The sequence below is a fragment of the Nelumbo lutea genome, chromosome 3 (genome assembly GCF_056320005.1).
Source record: "Nelumbo lutea isolate HS-2025 chromosome 3, American lotus-T2T, whole genome shotgun sequence".
NCBI lineage: Eukaryota > Viridiplantae > Streptophyta > Magnoliopsida > Proteales > Nelumbonaceae > Nelumbo > Nelumbo lutea.
In genome coordinates, this window is record NC_142686.1 from 94,573,883 (window position 1) to 94,590,517 (window position 16,635).

At 36.8% G+C, this 16,635-nt stretch overlaps 1 protein-coding gene and 1 long non-coding RNA gene across 2 annotated transcripts; one reads left to right on the forward strand and one right to left on the reverse strand.

The window, feature by feature from the left end:
* The first annotated feature begins 1,587 nt into the window (after positions 1-1,587).
* On the forward strand, positions 1,588-4,628 carry LOC148866966 (uncharacterized). Its single transcript, XR_016109376.1, has 4 exons — positions 1,588-1,749; positions 1,841-1,875; positions 3,588-3,653; positions 4,287-4,628. It is a non-coding gene; the product is annotated as an uncharacterized LOC148866966 (long non-coding RNA).
* A 2,937-nt stretch (positions 4,629-7,565) lies between these two features.
* On the reverse strand, positions 7,566-16,279 carry LOC148866967 (26S proteasome non-ATPase regulatory subunit 14 homolog). Its single transcript, XM_088975631.1, has 6 exons — positions 15,732-16,279; positions 15,311-15,488; positions 9,562-9,643; positions 8,649-8,825; positions 8,379-8,546; positions 7,566-8,055 (listed from the first exon to the last, which is right to left on the reverse strand). The coding sequence occupies exons 1-6, from the start codon at positions 15,859-15,861 to the stop codon at positions 7,864-7,866; spliced, it is 927 nt and encodes a 308-aa protein (XP_088831757.1). The 5' UTR covers positions 15,862-16,279; the 3' UTR covers positions 7,566-7,863.
* Between the last annotated feature and the right edge of the window lie 356 nt (positions 16,280-16,635).

The following is a 16,635-nucleotide window of genomic DNA, read 5'->3' on the forward strand; positions in this document are numbered from 1 at the left end:
TAAATAGAATGAAAATAATGGCGGATAAACACAGGAGTGAGAGGGAATTTGAAGTAGGAGACTACTGTTACATTCGTCTCCATCCTTACAAGCAAAGTAGCCTGACCCTGAGAAAGTCACAGAAGTTGGCAACCCATTTTTTTGGGCCCTACAAGGTGTTAGAAAGGGTCGGCCCAGTAGCCTATCAACTGGATTTTCCACCCAATTGCAAATTACACCCCAACTTTCATGTTTCATGCCTCAAGAAAAAACTAGGAGCCCATTGCCATTCCATGACCACATTACCCCCCCCCCCTAATAGTGTTGGGACCATACTACCTTACCCTACCACCATATTGGACAGGTGAATTATCAAGAAAGGGAACCGGGTAGGAGTTGAGATGCAAATCCAATGGGAGGGAACCCCTACTTCTAGTGCTACTTGGGAAGATTGGGAAGATTGGGATGATTTGAAAAACAAATACCCAAGTGCCTGCCTTGAGGACAAGGCTTGGAACAAGGGGGAGGGAGTGATATATATCCTAGAAGACATTACAGCCCAGCCCATATTCATGGGACCCACTAGGCGTTATGAGTCTGATAGTGGCAAGGTTGCCAAGCCCAACCGATCCATGAAGAATTACACGTAAAGCATATTCCGCCACCAGCCAATAGCTCAGGAGGAATTACCTTATTTTTCTTTACAATTACACGTGGGGTAAATTTTTTACCGAACCGGTATGTTCGGTTTTTACATTTAACTGAACCGATGCAACCGGTTAACCGATGGATCGGTTAACCATGGTTCGGTTTTTTGGTTTTTTTATGCCCTTAAAATTAAAAAAAAAAAAGGAAAACACAATCGAAGAAAACTGAGATGCCACTTCACTAGTGTCGCTGAGATGCAGTAGAGCTTCTAACCTGCAGCCAAGCCTCCAATGTCGCCGAAGCAGGAGGGATCGCCAGTGTTAAGGCCGTAGGTGAATCGGTCAGAGGGCGGAGCACCAAAGGTCAGAACCCAGAACGGAGAGTGAGAATTCGAAAAGGAGAGAGAGAGAGAGTCCGAGAGGCAAGAGAGAGAAAGAGCTCATAGAAAGAGAGTCTGAGAGGCAAGAGAGAGAGGGGGGGGAAGGGAAAAGGGAATAGGGATCCTGCGTGGCAGGTGTCAGAGTCAGATGACTCAGACTATCAGACAGGTTGTTCGCCAGTCTGGCAGCCTGAAAGTCTCAAACTATCAGTAGTCAGTTTGGCAGTTTAATTGTTTTTATTATATTTAAAATATATATAATACTATATAAAATATATACCAGTCTGTTTGGTTAACTACTGGTTTTTTTAAATGATTAACCGAAATTTTCAGTTTTTTAAAACATTGAACTGAAACTGAACCGACCGGTTCGGTTAACCGATTTTTCAGTTCAGTTTCGGTCGATTTTTTCGGTCGGTTCGGTTTTTTGGTTTTTTTTTCTCACCCCTAGTTAGGAGGACAAGAGAATATTCGGACACCTGGCAGGTTGTTACAACAACCTGGCCTATTTGCATCCTCTCCTCCTTCTTCGACATCAATGAAATACTTGAGTTCTTATTTTCTTCATTATCCTCTGGAGCGGTGAGAGGTCTCACTATAGGTCGAGGCCGACCACAAGCCTCTTCTTGCCAGCGAGAAGAGAGTGATAACACATTCCCCTTTCTCTCTCGTCACCCTCTCCTTCGGCAGCTGAAGTTTGAAGTATTGATCTGAACTAAAACTCTGGCAACGGTGACAATGAGGTAAATCACCATCAAATTTTTTTCTCTCCTATTTCCTATTCTTCTTCCTCTCCTTCTCTCTCTCTCACTTTATTTTTTCATTCCTCCCCAGTTTTTCCGCTGCATACCAGACCAAACCACAGCAAGGTATGTTGTCCTCAATTTTCCTTTCTAGCAAAGTATTTGTTATATAGATCTTTAGTAGAAGGTCTGAAATGCATGTTAAATTTAGTTGTTTATACTTGACCTCGAAATACATGTTAAATTTAGCAGGTCTTCTTTCAAATATCAAATGTGTTTTAATTTTTTCCCAATTTCATTTTGCAATGCATCCTTATGTGAGTAGAGTTATTTAGTCATTAGTTCTGTATGGTGTTTGAATTTTTCTATGTTTATTCTATTGTTTACCTGATTCAGCTCTATCTTTGTAGCTAATAAGTCTGAAAGATCTCTATCAAGTTCATCAGAGTACAATAACATTCTAAACTAATTTCAAATTGGATAGCAGTCTGATTAAACAAGAAAATTTACAATTAATTAAGGGATTTTAGAGTTACAAGAAAGCAACCACTTTATCCCAATTTCTATCTGGATTGGTTAATAGGTTTGGTGTCATGTTTATTCATATTTAACAGTAGCAGCTGAGACGGGGCTCAAATGAGTCCACACATTTCTCTTTTCTTTCTTCTTTTCATGGGATGAGTTTCAGTCCAATGTCCTACTGACCAACAGAATTTGTCATTATCTTACCCTTCTATTTCTTGAAATTCAAGACAAGCTAGCTTAATAATCTTACATATTGAACTGCAAACAATTTTTAAGTCTAAGGTATTTAGATATATTGACTGATTCAAGACAAGCCCAATTCTAAGATATATCTAGCAGTCAGCCCAATAACTGACTGCAATCAAATTAACATTATTCATAATATACCTAAGGTATTTAGATAAAATAGAAAAACAGAAACAAAGTAATACCCACTTGACAACCTATAGAACTTTTAATAAACTAAAACAGATAAAAATAGAACTCCCTATTCATTCCTAAACACAAAGTTATTTTAAAAGACAACTTGGAACTTGCAAGAAAAAAAAGTACTACATTAGCTACCTCTTTCTTCCTGCATCAATTTTCTCTTTGCATCCACAAGTACCTAAAAATCAAAAGCCTGTTCTTGGATGTGTATTTGACACACCTAAAGTAAAATTATTCATAATATCTGTAATTGTATTTGACACAGATGACATATCAGTTAAAAAGCAACAGAGTTTTGGCTTTCTGTGCACACATTTATGATAATGTTGTAAGTGATGGAATTTGGGTGCATTTAAGGTCTTTCATGGACTGAAAGTAGACAAGGGCTTCATTAATTTCCTCTGTCTTCACTAGCGCATCAAGAATGCAGTTCCATGCGTACACATTAGGTGCCAATCCCTTGTGGATCAACTCTTCCATGATAAGATATGTCTCATCTATTCTACCGACCTTTCCAAAAGCATCAATAAGACTGCTATACCTTACTACATTCATGCCTACTCTTGATTTTGCTTCTCCAAAGAGCGTGCATGCTTCATCAAGCCTATCAATCTTGGAAATCCCATGAATGACTAATCCATATGTAACCACTAAGGGTTGGTAATCCTTTGTCTTCATTTCCTCCAGAAGTCGGTAACCATTCTCTCAAACAATCTGTAAGCATCATCAACCTTACCTTGCATACCCAAACATCTATCATAGAACAATGGCTGAGTTTAGGCAGTCTGGATCTTCAGCTCATAATGGCTATTTTTTGTTTATCTCTTTCTGGAAAGCATACATATTCAGAGAACTTTGATTTTTTTTTACTGTATATAATACAGGTGCACCAGCAAGGACAGGGGGGTGGCGTACACAAGTTTTCTGAAGGACCTGTGGGCCAATTCAGTGTAAGTAGCTTTTCCCTTTTGCCTATACATTTGTGTGTGTTATCATTATGTCTGTGTTCTAGCCAAGCTTCCAAGAAATAGTCTCAAAAGCTTGTTCGATTAATGTTCTAACAATTAATTTAACCTATGTAATTTTTATATAACAGTTTGGTAGCATATTTGTGGGGACTAGGAGTAGCCCCAGTAGGTGTGAGGAGGATGAGTGGAACACTGAAGCTTTAAAAATTCTAAAACGACAATCCGCTTTCCTCCCTGATTCTTTGGTTCTGCACAAATTTCAGACTTACTAACATTATAAGCTTTAAAAATTTCCCTGATAACTCTTTCTAGTCCATGTGTCAAACCCCTATTCCGGAATTGGAATTTCCATGGTATTTTAGGGATGGATTGTTGTTACCGTTTTCCTCTCAAGGATTCTGACCAACATCCAATCTGAAATACCTTTTACATATAAATGGTTAACTGTTTATTAATTGATTTGTTATTAGTGTAGATTATCACATCTTGTAGAAATGAGCATTCAACCTCTTCTATATTAAATTGAAATGTTTCAAATGGTAGCTAACATGCTTGTTAGTTCATCCAGATTCTTCACCTCATAAACTAACAATGGGTGTCGTGCTTCTGTTACAGAATGTTTACACAAGTAAAGAAAGTCATACAATCAGAGTCCCTTGAATGGAACCATCCATGTAGTTGCTGGGGGAGGAGGTGCTAGCCTTGCAGATTTCACCACAATACATACCAAATGGAGTTATTATAACGACCATGACTTTGGATTCATAAAGCTTACAGCATTTGACCACTCAAATCTGTTGTTTAAGTACAAGAAGAGCAGTAGAATCTCACGAGATTATAGGGACATTATGGCTTGCAGTGTTGACAGTTGCCCAAGCATGACATTAGCTTCTTGAAAAGAATACACTTGGGTATCTATGTAAATTTTTACTCATTGCAGTGGTAAATTGTCACATCTCTTTCATGTTCCACCCCAGAGAAACATAAATTCTAGTATCCTAGTTTTTGCAAACCAAGAGTCTAGACCATAAAGAAACAATTCGGTTTTCTGCAAAATTGTTGTAATTTCTTCATTTTCCTACAAAATTTCTGTATTTTTTATTTTTTAAATTAAATTTATGTAATTTTCTGCAATTTTTTTCAAAATTTCTAGTATTTTCATGCAATTTTCTACAAAACTGTTGTAATTTTTGCATTTCCTGCCAAATTCTATAATTTTATGAAATTTCTACAAAATTTCTGATATTTTCATGCATTTTTCTAAATTTTCTACAAAGTTGTTGTAATTTCTGCATTTTCCTGCAAAATTTTAGGTACTTTCATGCATTTTTCTGAATTTTCTGAAAATTTGTTGTAATTTCTACATTTTCTTGAAAAATTTCTGCAATTTTGCAATGTTTGTATTTTCTTCAAAACCTCTGCAATTTTTTGTAATTTCCGTAAAAATTTCAGTATTTTCATGCATTTTCCTGCAATTTTTGCAAATTTTTTGGTATGTCCATGCATTTTCTGCATTTTTTTTATTAGGGGCAAAATTTCCTACCTCTTAATGAACCAAACAGCATAAATCTAAATCCGATTCCAATTCCTGTTTGAACCAAACAAGCAGGGGGAATAGGCCATTCCAATTCCGATTCCAAGGGATTCTAATTTTAATCGCAAACCAAATGGGCCCCAAAAATTTTGGCTAATGGGAAGGAAATATTCTTTTGGGTGAAAGACTTATAACATACCACCATTCCAATTCCGATTCTAATTCTAATCGCAAACCAAATGGGCCCTAAGAATTTTGGCTAATGGGAAGGAAATATTCTTTTGGGTGAAAGACTTAAACATACCATAACTTTTCATAAATTGACTTAAACATACCCTGAATTTTGACTTGAGAATAGAGGAAGAGAGTAGGAATGCAGAGGAAGACAAAAAAAAAAAGGAATAGTCAACTTAGTTCAGATGGTGTGTTGAATGACGGCTAATACACATCTAGCTACACCTTTCCTTAATTGTCTACTTCTCGTAACGGAACAATTTGAGTTGCAAAATACAACTATTCTTTGTTGGGCTTTTCAAAAAGGAGATAGCTGAGTTTAATTTTGCTCTTTCATGGATGGAAGAATGCATCCTTATGAGTGCCTAGAGAAACAATGGCCAAAATTGAAAATATACTTCTTAGTTCCAAGATTTTGAGTTTCTTGTAGTTGAGCATCTGATCCAATGGGGGATCTGTCAAGCTCTTGGTTTGCAGATAGCATTAGGACAAACAGAGACATGAATTAACTTTTAAAAGAGTGTCAGAAATAAAAAGAACGATGAGTTGTGCGGCTAGTAGAATAAGTTAGCATTAATGATCAATGATCAATTGTGTTGGCAGCTAAGATGATTGGATGACAAATTTGCTTCTTAATAGCCACCAATTCACAGAGGCACCATTACTACATTAGACTTTGATGATGGGTCTTTGAAATATGAGCACATTGTTCAATCTCCAACACATTAGACCTTCCTCTCTCCTCTATCAGATCTCCCAAGCTAGTATCAGAAAACTTGATGTTATAAATATTCCATCTGGGAAGAGATCAATGTCTTCTTGAGTCAAATGATGTTCTAAGTATTCCTTGTTATTTTTTTGATCGATCTAAACATTCCTTATCATTGGCTTGTTGAACTATATTAATAGTACATTCAGTGTATTGTTCCTTCTTAGCTTTTATATATTAATCAATTAACACACTTGATAACAAACTATTCAATCATTACCAAAAACTAAAATAAAAATAAAAAATAAAAAAATAAAAAGTTGTACTACTGTTCATTTATGCTAGCTTGTTAAATGGTGGTTGAATTAATTTTTCAACTGGAACCCAATGTTTGGAATCACGAATGGTGTTTTGATGGTGGTGCTGATGTCGACAGTAACCACTTCCTTACCAGGATGTTGCATTTGCCCCAATGGTAAGAGAACATTGAATTGAGGGGAGGTGCAGCCTGATATATACCCACCATCCAGATTGAACAGTCGAAAGTTAAAGTTCTTTAGATATCTTTGGTTCTTCTATAAAATTTGAGAGAAAATGAAGGGTAAATAGTGGCAAGGTATCTTTGAGTCTTTTAAAAATTCAGAATATGTTATAAGATGATTTATAAAAACTTGGGGTATCTTTAAGTCTTTTACCCCTTTTCTTTTTAAGGGATTACAGAGTAAAAATGCACTAGCTACCAAGCTCAACTTTATTTATGGTTTGGGATGGCGATGCTGAAGTTTTAAAAAATTCACAGCAAAGCAAGGTTTAAAGTATTGATACATATCAGCCGATACAATACTACATATCATATCAGAGCCTTCCCAATAAACCTCTACAGGGGGTGTTTCGGGTCGGCAAGTGGTTCAGGGGGTAGACCGGCCTTAAACAGGCCCCTCTGAACCAGATTTCGAAAAAATATTAAAAAAAAAAACAAAAAGAATACCGATACAGGCAGGTGTATCGCCCTGTATGATACTTAGAACTTGGGCCAAAGCCTCATCACGATTACTAATCAACAACTACTTCTATACTCTAAAGTTAATTTTCATTAACAAAGATTATAATCATCTAGGTTGATGTGAATATTTCAAATCAAGATTGTGTAGATCTTTTTTTTTTCCTTTAAAAAGTAGGTAGATTATCCAGTTTAAGAAATGACAAAAGCAAGCTTCCGGTAAATTCCTTCCAACCAAAGCTAGCCTCCAGGACTGGTAATCCTACTCTCACCGAGTATAAGGTGGTGAAACTACCAAGACACCCCGATATTAAAATTTAGAAGACACAAATACCCTTGATATGGAAACCGGACACGTGTAAAAAGCAGTGATGATGGTAGACAAAAATCTATTCTTATGGAGTGAGACGCACTAGATAATACAATAAGAAAATATATAATTTTCAAACCTTGGACAAAAAGACAAGTCCCAGTCCTACTGTCATGACTGACATCTGTTTTAAAAAGATACAAACTCAATTTATCTCCTTTGCTTGAACAGTCTGGGAATTTGATTGTAAAGAGAATTTCATTTCAACTCCTGCTTTTCTTTGATTTCAGTGGTTTACTCAATAGATATTTGAACGTGAGAAACTGAGAATTTCAGGGTAAAGTAACTTACTCCAACAGCAGCAGGATCTACCACATTGCTTTGGAGTTTAAAAACTGTTTTCTCTTAAAATACCACAGTGTCAAGCATTGTCCCCAGTGTCTGAATTATGTTCGACGACATCAAATTCGACACATGCTCTTCCAAATGCTTCTTGGCGTCCTGTCTGCCTACATTTGCAATAGCCAGCTTTTCAGGAGGTAACTCATCTTCTTCCTGAACTGCCTTGTTGTATTTGATGGCCAAATTCAGCATCTCCTGATTATTTTCAACAAGATGACAAAAAAAAACATGTCAACGTTAAGAGCCATATACAGATGACTATTGGAGGTTCCCAAAATATCCTGGTAAGTAAGAGAATAAATCATAGCTAAATGATGAGTTCAAAACTAGAAACGGATAGAGGATAGGTTGAGAAGTGAATTGGAGTAGCAAGAGTGACACCAGAACAGCTCAAGTCTAGGCTGTTTCAAAAGTGCAAATGCAAACAAAGGGAGAGAATAGTAAGGGTCACAAAATTTCTGCAGTAGAATACATGTCACTTCCAGAAAGTTAAAACTTTAAACTCCCCATTTACCTACCTGGACAGTCTGTTCATTGGTTTTGGAGTGGGCATCAAACCGCTGTAGTGTCAAACCATCAGTCCATTTCTTTTTATGTAGGTTCAATAACATCTTCTCCTCAAGTTCGTTCTTCCTGTAATTAATGGCAATTGAGTAGTAGTGCCGGTTCAGCCCGTGGATCAATGCCTGGTGGTGATCATAAAAGAGGATAGGTTAACTTGTGAAAATGGCTTGCAGTAGGGATCAATGATATCTTAGGGAGGCATAACTGCAACCACAAGCACTCACCTGAATGGATGGCTTGTTCAGATGTCCAAGGTTGGAAGTTGTCTGGCGTGGTTCTTGGCCAAGCATCATTGTCTGTGGGTTGATCAAGCGGAAGGCATCAATGACCACCTTCCCTTTCACACTTTGAATTGGATCTACCACCACAGCAACAGCCCTTTGATTTAGAGCCTCAAAACTCTGCAAGACAGAATTGAAATGAGTGCATAAAAGAAGTAGCATGTGTAACTCCATGAATTAGACAAAAATGGCAGAATGAACAATAGCAGGATGCATCTACAGATTAAGGTTTAATAAAGCAAATATTTTTTTTCTTTTTGGAAACATGTCAGTCACTAAAGAAAGGTTTTGTACATGATGCTGCTGATGATCTGGCTAGACTATCAGCCAAATATGTAGAAAAAACATATCTACATGTTCAATCCATATTTGTAAATCCAGACCAAAGATGAATACAAGTATAGGACTTGCCAACACCATCATTCTTATGTCTCCTTTAAACCAGTATCTAAACATTAGACATTCTATGACAAAAAGAGTATATTTAACAGATATTTGTTTATAAGGTGTACCTGCTTGCTGTAAACTGGATATCATAAATGTGGCTATAATTTCCAGCTTTATGTCTTCTGAAGTAACAGTAGACAATCTTGTTAATTCCAAGTCCAACACTTGGTTTACACCAACATTGTTTTATTATTAAGTATATTGAGAGCTCTAGTGATGTCTGAATGGAGAATAGAATTTACAAGTTTACTAAACAAGGCATAATTCAATGTACTTTGATGTTTTTCTATGCCATGTCAGCATCTTGTGAAAGAAAACTGTTTTAATTTTTTGAAAAGGAAAAACAAAACAATGGTCAGTAAACAGGTTTCCCTATTTTCAGTGAGGTGGTATAAACAGAAAATAGTACCTGTTGCGTGTTTATGTCAACCCCAGAAAGCCAACAACCAAAGCCAGGATGTGAATGGTACCAACCAACCACCATTTCTGGTCTGCAGTAAAGCAAAGAAGAATAAGCAACAAAGAAGAGAGAAATAAGGGGAAAGGGAGAACAGTAGCATAAGCATGGTAGATTGACAGGATTTTTTGAAGATACAGGATTATGCAAGAAAAACAGAACACAACAAACAGAAAATGTGTATGCAATAAACTATCCCTCTTGCAGGTATTCCAAACAAGAGAGCCAGACATTTTTATGATCAAATTCACGGGGCTAGAACACAATATATGATGATTAATAGGTAAAAATCCAGCACCGTTTAATATGATAAATGCTATTAAATTTTCAAATAATATAGGGAAGTTGGAAAAAATTATAAATCACCTTTGATGTAAAAAATGGATTCAAGACAAAGAATATCTCCAACAAAGACAGCATTTTTAATGGTAGTAAATGTCCAAACATGGCCATGCCATCATGGGCAAATAACAATTTATGTATTTGCTGAAATTAGTTGATTAAATGCTTTTGTCATATATTTTCCCCATGAAACTCCACCCAATGAAGAAGACCCTTTAAAAACTACCAAATGGATTCTGAAAGCTTGTTAACTAAAGATGGATTAGTCGATAATTAAGTAAATCCTTTGCTCTTTTTGGCACTCGTTCCCTACTTTGCCACCCAAATCTTCTCTTATTTAGAAGCTTACAGAAGTGTTATCAGCACGGTGAAGATGAAGCCATAACCAGTTGTTTTAGCCTCCTTAGGCAATGCAATGACTAATCAGCACATAGACATTGACTCTCCGACTGGCCAACCACAAAAGTGCTTATCTAAATTTTGATGCAATGGTCAATATAAAAATATTTAATAACTGTGAAAATCCATTAAAAGAGAATGATATAGAACATTTAGTATATAATCTCTCTTTTGCAAACATAAAGAAAAGGTCCGATAGGCTTAGGGAGCAACACTAACAGTTTAGGGAGGGAGAGAAGCATGTGTTTATAGCAACTCCATAGCAGCATACTACTGATGGGAAGACCTAAAAGAACTTCACAGTTTCACTTTTATGTTAGCCTTTTGTTTTCTATTTTATAATATAATTTCCTCACCTGACCATATGCAATAGACATGCTTATATACAATTTTAAAAGATCTACTAAACATAAATCAATTAAAACTATAAAGTTAACTCTGATAGTCTGATCTACTAAGCAAACTAGTTGTTGGTCAATCTAGTTAACCCAATTGATGCTTAGTCATCCTAGATGACTGCATCACGGCTCACGGGTAATTGACAACTAGTTAGTCATGCAGTTATCATGGTCACCAAATGACTAGTGGTTGACTGGTCAATATTTTTAATTTTTTTATAACACTGATATAGAGCCACACTAAGCCAGAACAAAACCTGAAAAGGGTAACCAAGCCGATAGGTCATTCCAACATTATTGTCTACCCTTGGATATAGGTCATCCTCTAGCTCCTAGAACATACATCCTCTAGCTCCTATAACATACTCCCTAGGCTTAAGCAATATGACAAAACCTAATGTCAAAGGGCTTGTGTTCAAATAATCCATATGCAGGATGAGATAGAATAACCCTCTAGCGTTCTGAAGAACACAAGATAAATAACTATCATCATTAAATTACTTCCTTTGACTTTCTTCCCCCACCAACCATCCCAAAAAGAGAAACTCCTCAGATTTGTCAAATTTTCTATTTCTTAAAAGAATTGATAAACAATTGGCAAAGCATTGTTCAAGATATGAATCTTAGATAGGGAAAAGTATTTCTTGAAAGTCTAATTAGAGAATGGCTTCTCTTACAGTCTACTACTACTACTACTACTACTACTACTACTACTACTACTACTTTTTATTTTCTTCTTTTCCTATAACAAAAATAAGGGTTCAGCGCCTATATTTTTTGAATTTTATTTTCCTTCTTCCTTTTCTTCTCATGGATATGTTGATCTTCTATACTTTAATATGAATTTTATACTTTTCTTATGAAAACCATGAATAATTATTAAAGAAATATGGTTATGGCACCTAGGGAACTACCCTAGGATCTATTTTTTAACATAAAAAAATCCATCGCCTAGGTGATGCCTAGGCGTCCCCCAATCGCCTGGCCTCGCCTTGGCGCCTTGAAAACTATGGGCCCAACTATTTTGAGCAAGCTCAAGCTTTCCCAAATAAGCCCAGCTTGATAATATTATATATAGTAAAAAATATAATATATATTATATAACAACAAAATTAGTAGTGAAAAAAGGTGTTATATATTATAATATGTAGAATATTATAAAATACACAATATATAATTAATATAATATAAAATATTTGTCTAGATCAGGCTTCGAGCTTTATGCAGGGCCAAGCTCAGGCTTTTGGGCCTGGTCATTTTCTGTTTATAAAGAGGAAAAGCCCAGCTCGTGAACAGGCCTACCCCCAACCAAGCCCCTCACACAAGAACCCCATTTGCTAATGTTTCTCATTCAGCCACCCTAATAAAAGATATTTTTAAAATACACTTAAAAGTTATAAACCGTTTTTTATAGGGATTAGGAATTTAACACCCCGATATGGACTTGTTTGGGCTTGCCTCACGAAGCCCGGTACAAAGATGGCTCATAGAATCAAGAATGCATGATGTTTAACATCACATTAGCTATTTGAAGTAATGCAATTGGGAAAAAATAAAGAGATTAAGAGTTTACATGCTTGAATATGTTTTACATGTTATTCTTAATTTTATTTTTTAAGTTTTCATTTTAAATATGTTTTACATGCTATGTTTCTATATTTTAATTTGAGATAATAGGTTTTTTAAAAACATTTATTTTAAATTTTAATTTATATTTTTAATTAATGTTGTGTTTATTTTTTAATATTTTGCTTTTTTTATTTTTTGGCCTTTTTAAAACTTTTTAGCATTTTTTGCATTTTCGTGCCTTGATTCAAAAAGGGGTGTGCCTCACACCTCAGGTGAAAAATGGCCCTTGCACTTTTTTTTTTGCGCCTTACGCTTTTAACATCTTACCAAAAAAAAGAAAAGGGAAATATGATTTCCTAAATCCTGCCAACCAAAGCATAACATCTTCTTACCAAAAAAAGAACAACATCTTAAACCATAAGATCCAATGTGAGGTTGTGATTTATAGAACTACTCCATGGACTTTCAAACAAGTGATAAGGGAAGTGGAAAAGGTCGCAAGGGAGGTAGAAGCTGAATTCAAATGGGTTAGAAGGAGTGGAAATGGGCTAGCTGATTATCTTGCTAAACAAGGGGCTTTGAGGCAACAATTGTTTTGGGCTGCAATGTAAAGAGTGACAGAAATATGTAATAGTGTGAGAGTTTGAATCCCATACACAAAGTTGTAAATTTTTAAATCTAATTTCAAATAAAATTCTTCTTTGCTGATCAAAAACAAATGTGAGGTTGTGATTTATAGCCCTTGAAAAGTTGACCTAAGAAGGGGAACTCTATCAAAGAGAACTAACTCATAACAGAACATTTACCAATAAGAATTGAACCCATCTCCAAAAATGGATAGTTGGATACCTTACATGGATAGCATAATTGATGGTGTTGGCTTCATTGTCAAAAACATTGAAACATCGAATACTAAGAAGAGAAAATATAGCACTGAGCAGAAAAGATGCAGTGGGCAAGGTATGGTGAGGATGAAAATAGTGAATTGACTTGTGTGAAGATCTTGTTAGAAGAGACAATTGGTTAAAGTGGAATTCATCTATAAATAAATTCAACAAAACATATATGAAGCAATTTATATATGTTACAATCATTCCATGCATACTAAATTCAACAAAACCTTATCCGAGCTATATGGGGTTGGTTACATGAATTTTGTTTTCTCAATGCATTCTATCAAGGGCCATAACAACGAAAACTTCCATAAGAAAAAACACACTTGAACATCACTAAACAAAGGAGAGTATGTAAAAATAGAGAAATATGCACCCCATTCTCAGGTTTCAGGTAGTTGGATTCAATTTACAGCAGCTCCCAAATGCATTTGGTTGAGGAAGAACTCCAAAGATAATAGACAATCCAAAAACAAATGGGGATTCATTCTCTAATTTGATTGTTTTACCCTTTAGCATACTCTTACCTTTTTTTGATAAATAAAATAAATTCATTAAAATAAAAAAGAGTACAATCTGGATAGGTGATAAGGTAGCACCAAACAGCCAAAATCAAAAAACAAAAACAGTACAATTTTAATTTTCCAATTCACAATTCTGGAACCCCACTACCTCCCACAATCTTTCTCCTAAATCTTCTCACATAAACTGAGAGAACTCTGGCAATATCAACACCCTATCTGCAACTGATTTTCCCACAGCTGCCACCAACCTATCCGGCTTCCATTCCTTGTCTTCAAACATTCTTCTATTCCTTTCTTTTCAGATGTTCCAGAAGATGGCAAATGGAATACAGCTCCATATTATTTTAGCCTTTTTTCCTCCCCAAAGAGTACTGTCAAGAGGTTCCACAAGAACCCAGAAGTTTTGCATGCAAAGAAAATATGGATGACTGATTCCTCTTCCTCCTTACACATAAAATACATGCTGCCCAAACTAACCTTTTTGACTTCAAATAATCCATTGTCAAGACACTGTCCATAGCCACCAGCCAAGCAAAAGTTTCCACCCTAGGGGTTATTGGGTTACCCCAGACCCCACCCAATGTATCAAAGTCCATTTAGTTCCTAAACAAGGCTGAATAGCAATGACTTGACCGTAAACTTTCCATTTGAGCATTCTTTCCACCATATCTCATCCCTAGACTGGGCTGAGATCTTCACCCTCTCCAACTTCTCATCCCTAGACTGGGCTGAACAAGGCCACTACTCAATTTCCATTTCAAGGAGTGGCCTTCTGAATCTTGGGCACCAAACTATCGGCTCCCCAATTCTTTCATAACTGAAAATAGACACTTCCGGTTCCGACAGCCTAAATAATCTTGGGAAAGCCTCACACAATCTTCCCACTCCACTCCAATCATCCTCCAAAAATCTTATTCTAGATCCATCCCCAAATGCAAATCTTGTTAGATATCTGAACTCCCGGTTAAAATTCATTATTCCTTTCCATACACTCAGCCCATATGAAGAGCTGACTTCCCTTGATTCCCACTCAAATATCGTAACTCCATATTTACTAACTACCACCCTCCTCCATAAGGAGTTCTCTTCCTTACTCGACCCAAATCTCCATAACCATTTCCCAAGTAAGGCTTTGTTGAATAATCTCACCTAAACCCCAAACCCTCTCCCCTCACTGGGTCTACACCTTATCCCATTTAACCAGATGGAGCTTTTTACCCCTCCCTCCCCCCACCCCTTCCCATAATAAGTCCCTTTGGATCTTCTCCACTCTCTCTGCAATTTTTTTGGTGGCACCCTCAGCAATGATAAATAATACTCTTACCTTAATGCACCCAAGTATGCAATGAGAAAATAAACCATGCATTGAAGCATGACGAACAAAGACAAAATAATTCTTCCCCATTTTCACGCACAATTTTCTACATAATAGCATCTAGAACGATTCTTTTTTAAATAACTCATAAAAAACCCAGAAAAGAGAGAGAGAGAGAGAGAGAGAGAGAGAGAGAGAGAGAGAGATAACAAAGCTCAAGTCTAACCACAAGCCATAGATGATGAAATCCAAGAAAAGTACCTGCCCGTCTGCTTGAGCATATCAAGCATGTTAGTTTGGAAGACGTGATCAACGGCCTCAACACTAACACCGGTACCACTTTGTGGCATTGCAAAAACATCCACGACACGCACAGTGTATTCATCCACAAACTCACCAAGCATCAATCCCATGACTTCCATTGGAACCCCAGCTCTTCCTGCCACACCAATAACCTCAACAGTTCTAAACCACGTAATAAATCAAAAGAAATAACCTAATTTACAGAATTGAAACATTAATTCTAATAACTCAAAGGAACCCTTCAAAATGATAAAGAAAAAACCCAATCTTTATACCACCCGTACGAATAAAAGAACCCTAACAGAGAGAGAAAGAGATTAGAGATTCAAATTGAAGTAACAAGGGGCGAAAAAGAGAAGTTCTGGAGAAGGTTTCATACCGTGTTTGAGCATCTTGAGGAGGGCAAGCGAGGAGATGTAAACCTGCTCAGAGGAATCGAGAAGAGGGGAATCAGGAGGAGGGTGCCCCATCCCACCTGCACCCGAGAAAATTCTCTGCAATCTCTCCATTCTTCTTCTCTTCTCTGCCTCTGAAACTCTGCTTCAGTGCTTTCTTCTTCTGGTTAATGTGAGGAAGACTACAAATCAAGGCGAAGAGGTGCAGAGTTTGGAAGTAATTTTAGGCTTGAAATCTGGAACAACCACTATTATAGAATCTAGATATTGTCATGTGGAGTGGAGTGTTCTCCAAGCTACCTAAATGGCACAATCACAACTTACGTCGATGCCGTTGGATCTACTGGAGTAGAGATCTAAGGCCTACAATCATCTTGAGCCCAGCAGTTTTTCTTCGTTCCATCATTAAATCATAGCTCTCGTTTAATACGACTACTGCCTCGGACAGCGGTGAGTGATTTTAGCACAACCAAATTTCCATAAATGCACACCCTAATATGCGCGATCCGGCACTCCTAACAGCTTGCAACCTGGCTCCTATCTGCAACCAATGGCATATAACACAAACCGGAACGTGAAAAATTACTGGGTTACTCTTCCGGCCGTAACACTCAAATGCTTAACTTAGAATTCTCAAAAGATTCAATAAAAATGCAAAGAAAAAATTAAGAGTGTTGATTGCAATAACTTCAATATCTTTGCTTCGCGAGGGTTGGGGTTTTCTTATACCGGAGCTCTGTCAAATCTGGTGCAACAGCCTCCGGTGCAACCGTTATTGTCAGGGCTGAGGTGGCGGGTGCAAGCAGCCATTGTAGGGTATGGATTCGTCAGGCGTGCCATACTTTTCAGAGATGGCAAGCACGACACCGCCTGGTGAGAGACGTGGGC

Excerpts from the sequence above, each read along its gene's own strand:
- LOC148866967 (XM_088975631.1), bottom strand. The coding sequence starts at position 15,861 with ATGGAGAGATTGCAGAGAATTTTCTCGGGTGCAGGTGGGATGGGGCAC. Across the intron at positions 9,644-15,310 it reads ATGCTCAAGCAGACGGGCAG|ACCAGAAATGGTGGTTGGTT; the intron begins GTACTTTTCTTG and ends GCTTTACTGCAG. Across the intron at positions 8,056-8,378 it reads CCAATGAACAGACTGTCCAG|GAGATGCTGAATTTGGCCAT; the intron begins GTAGGTAAATGG and ends GAAAATAATCAG.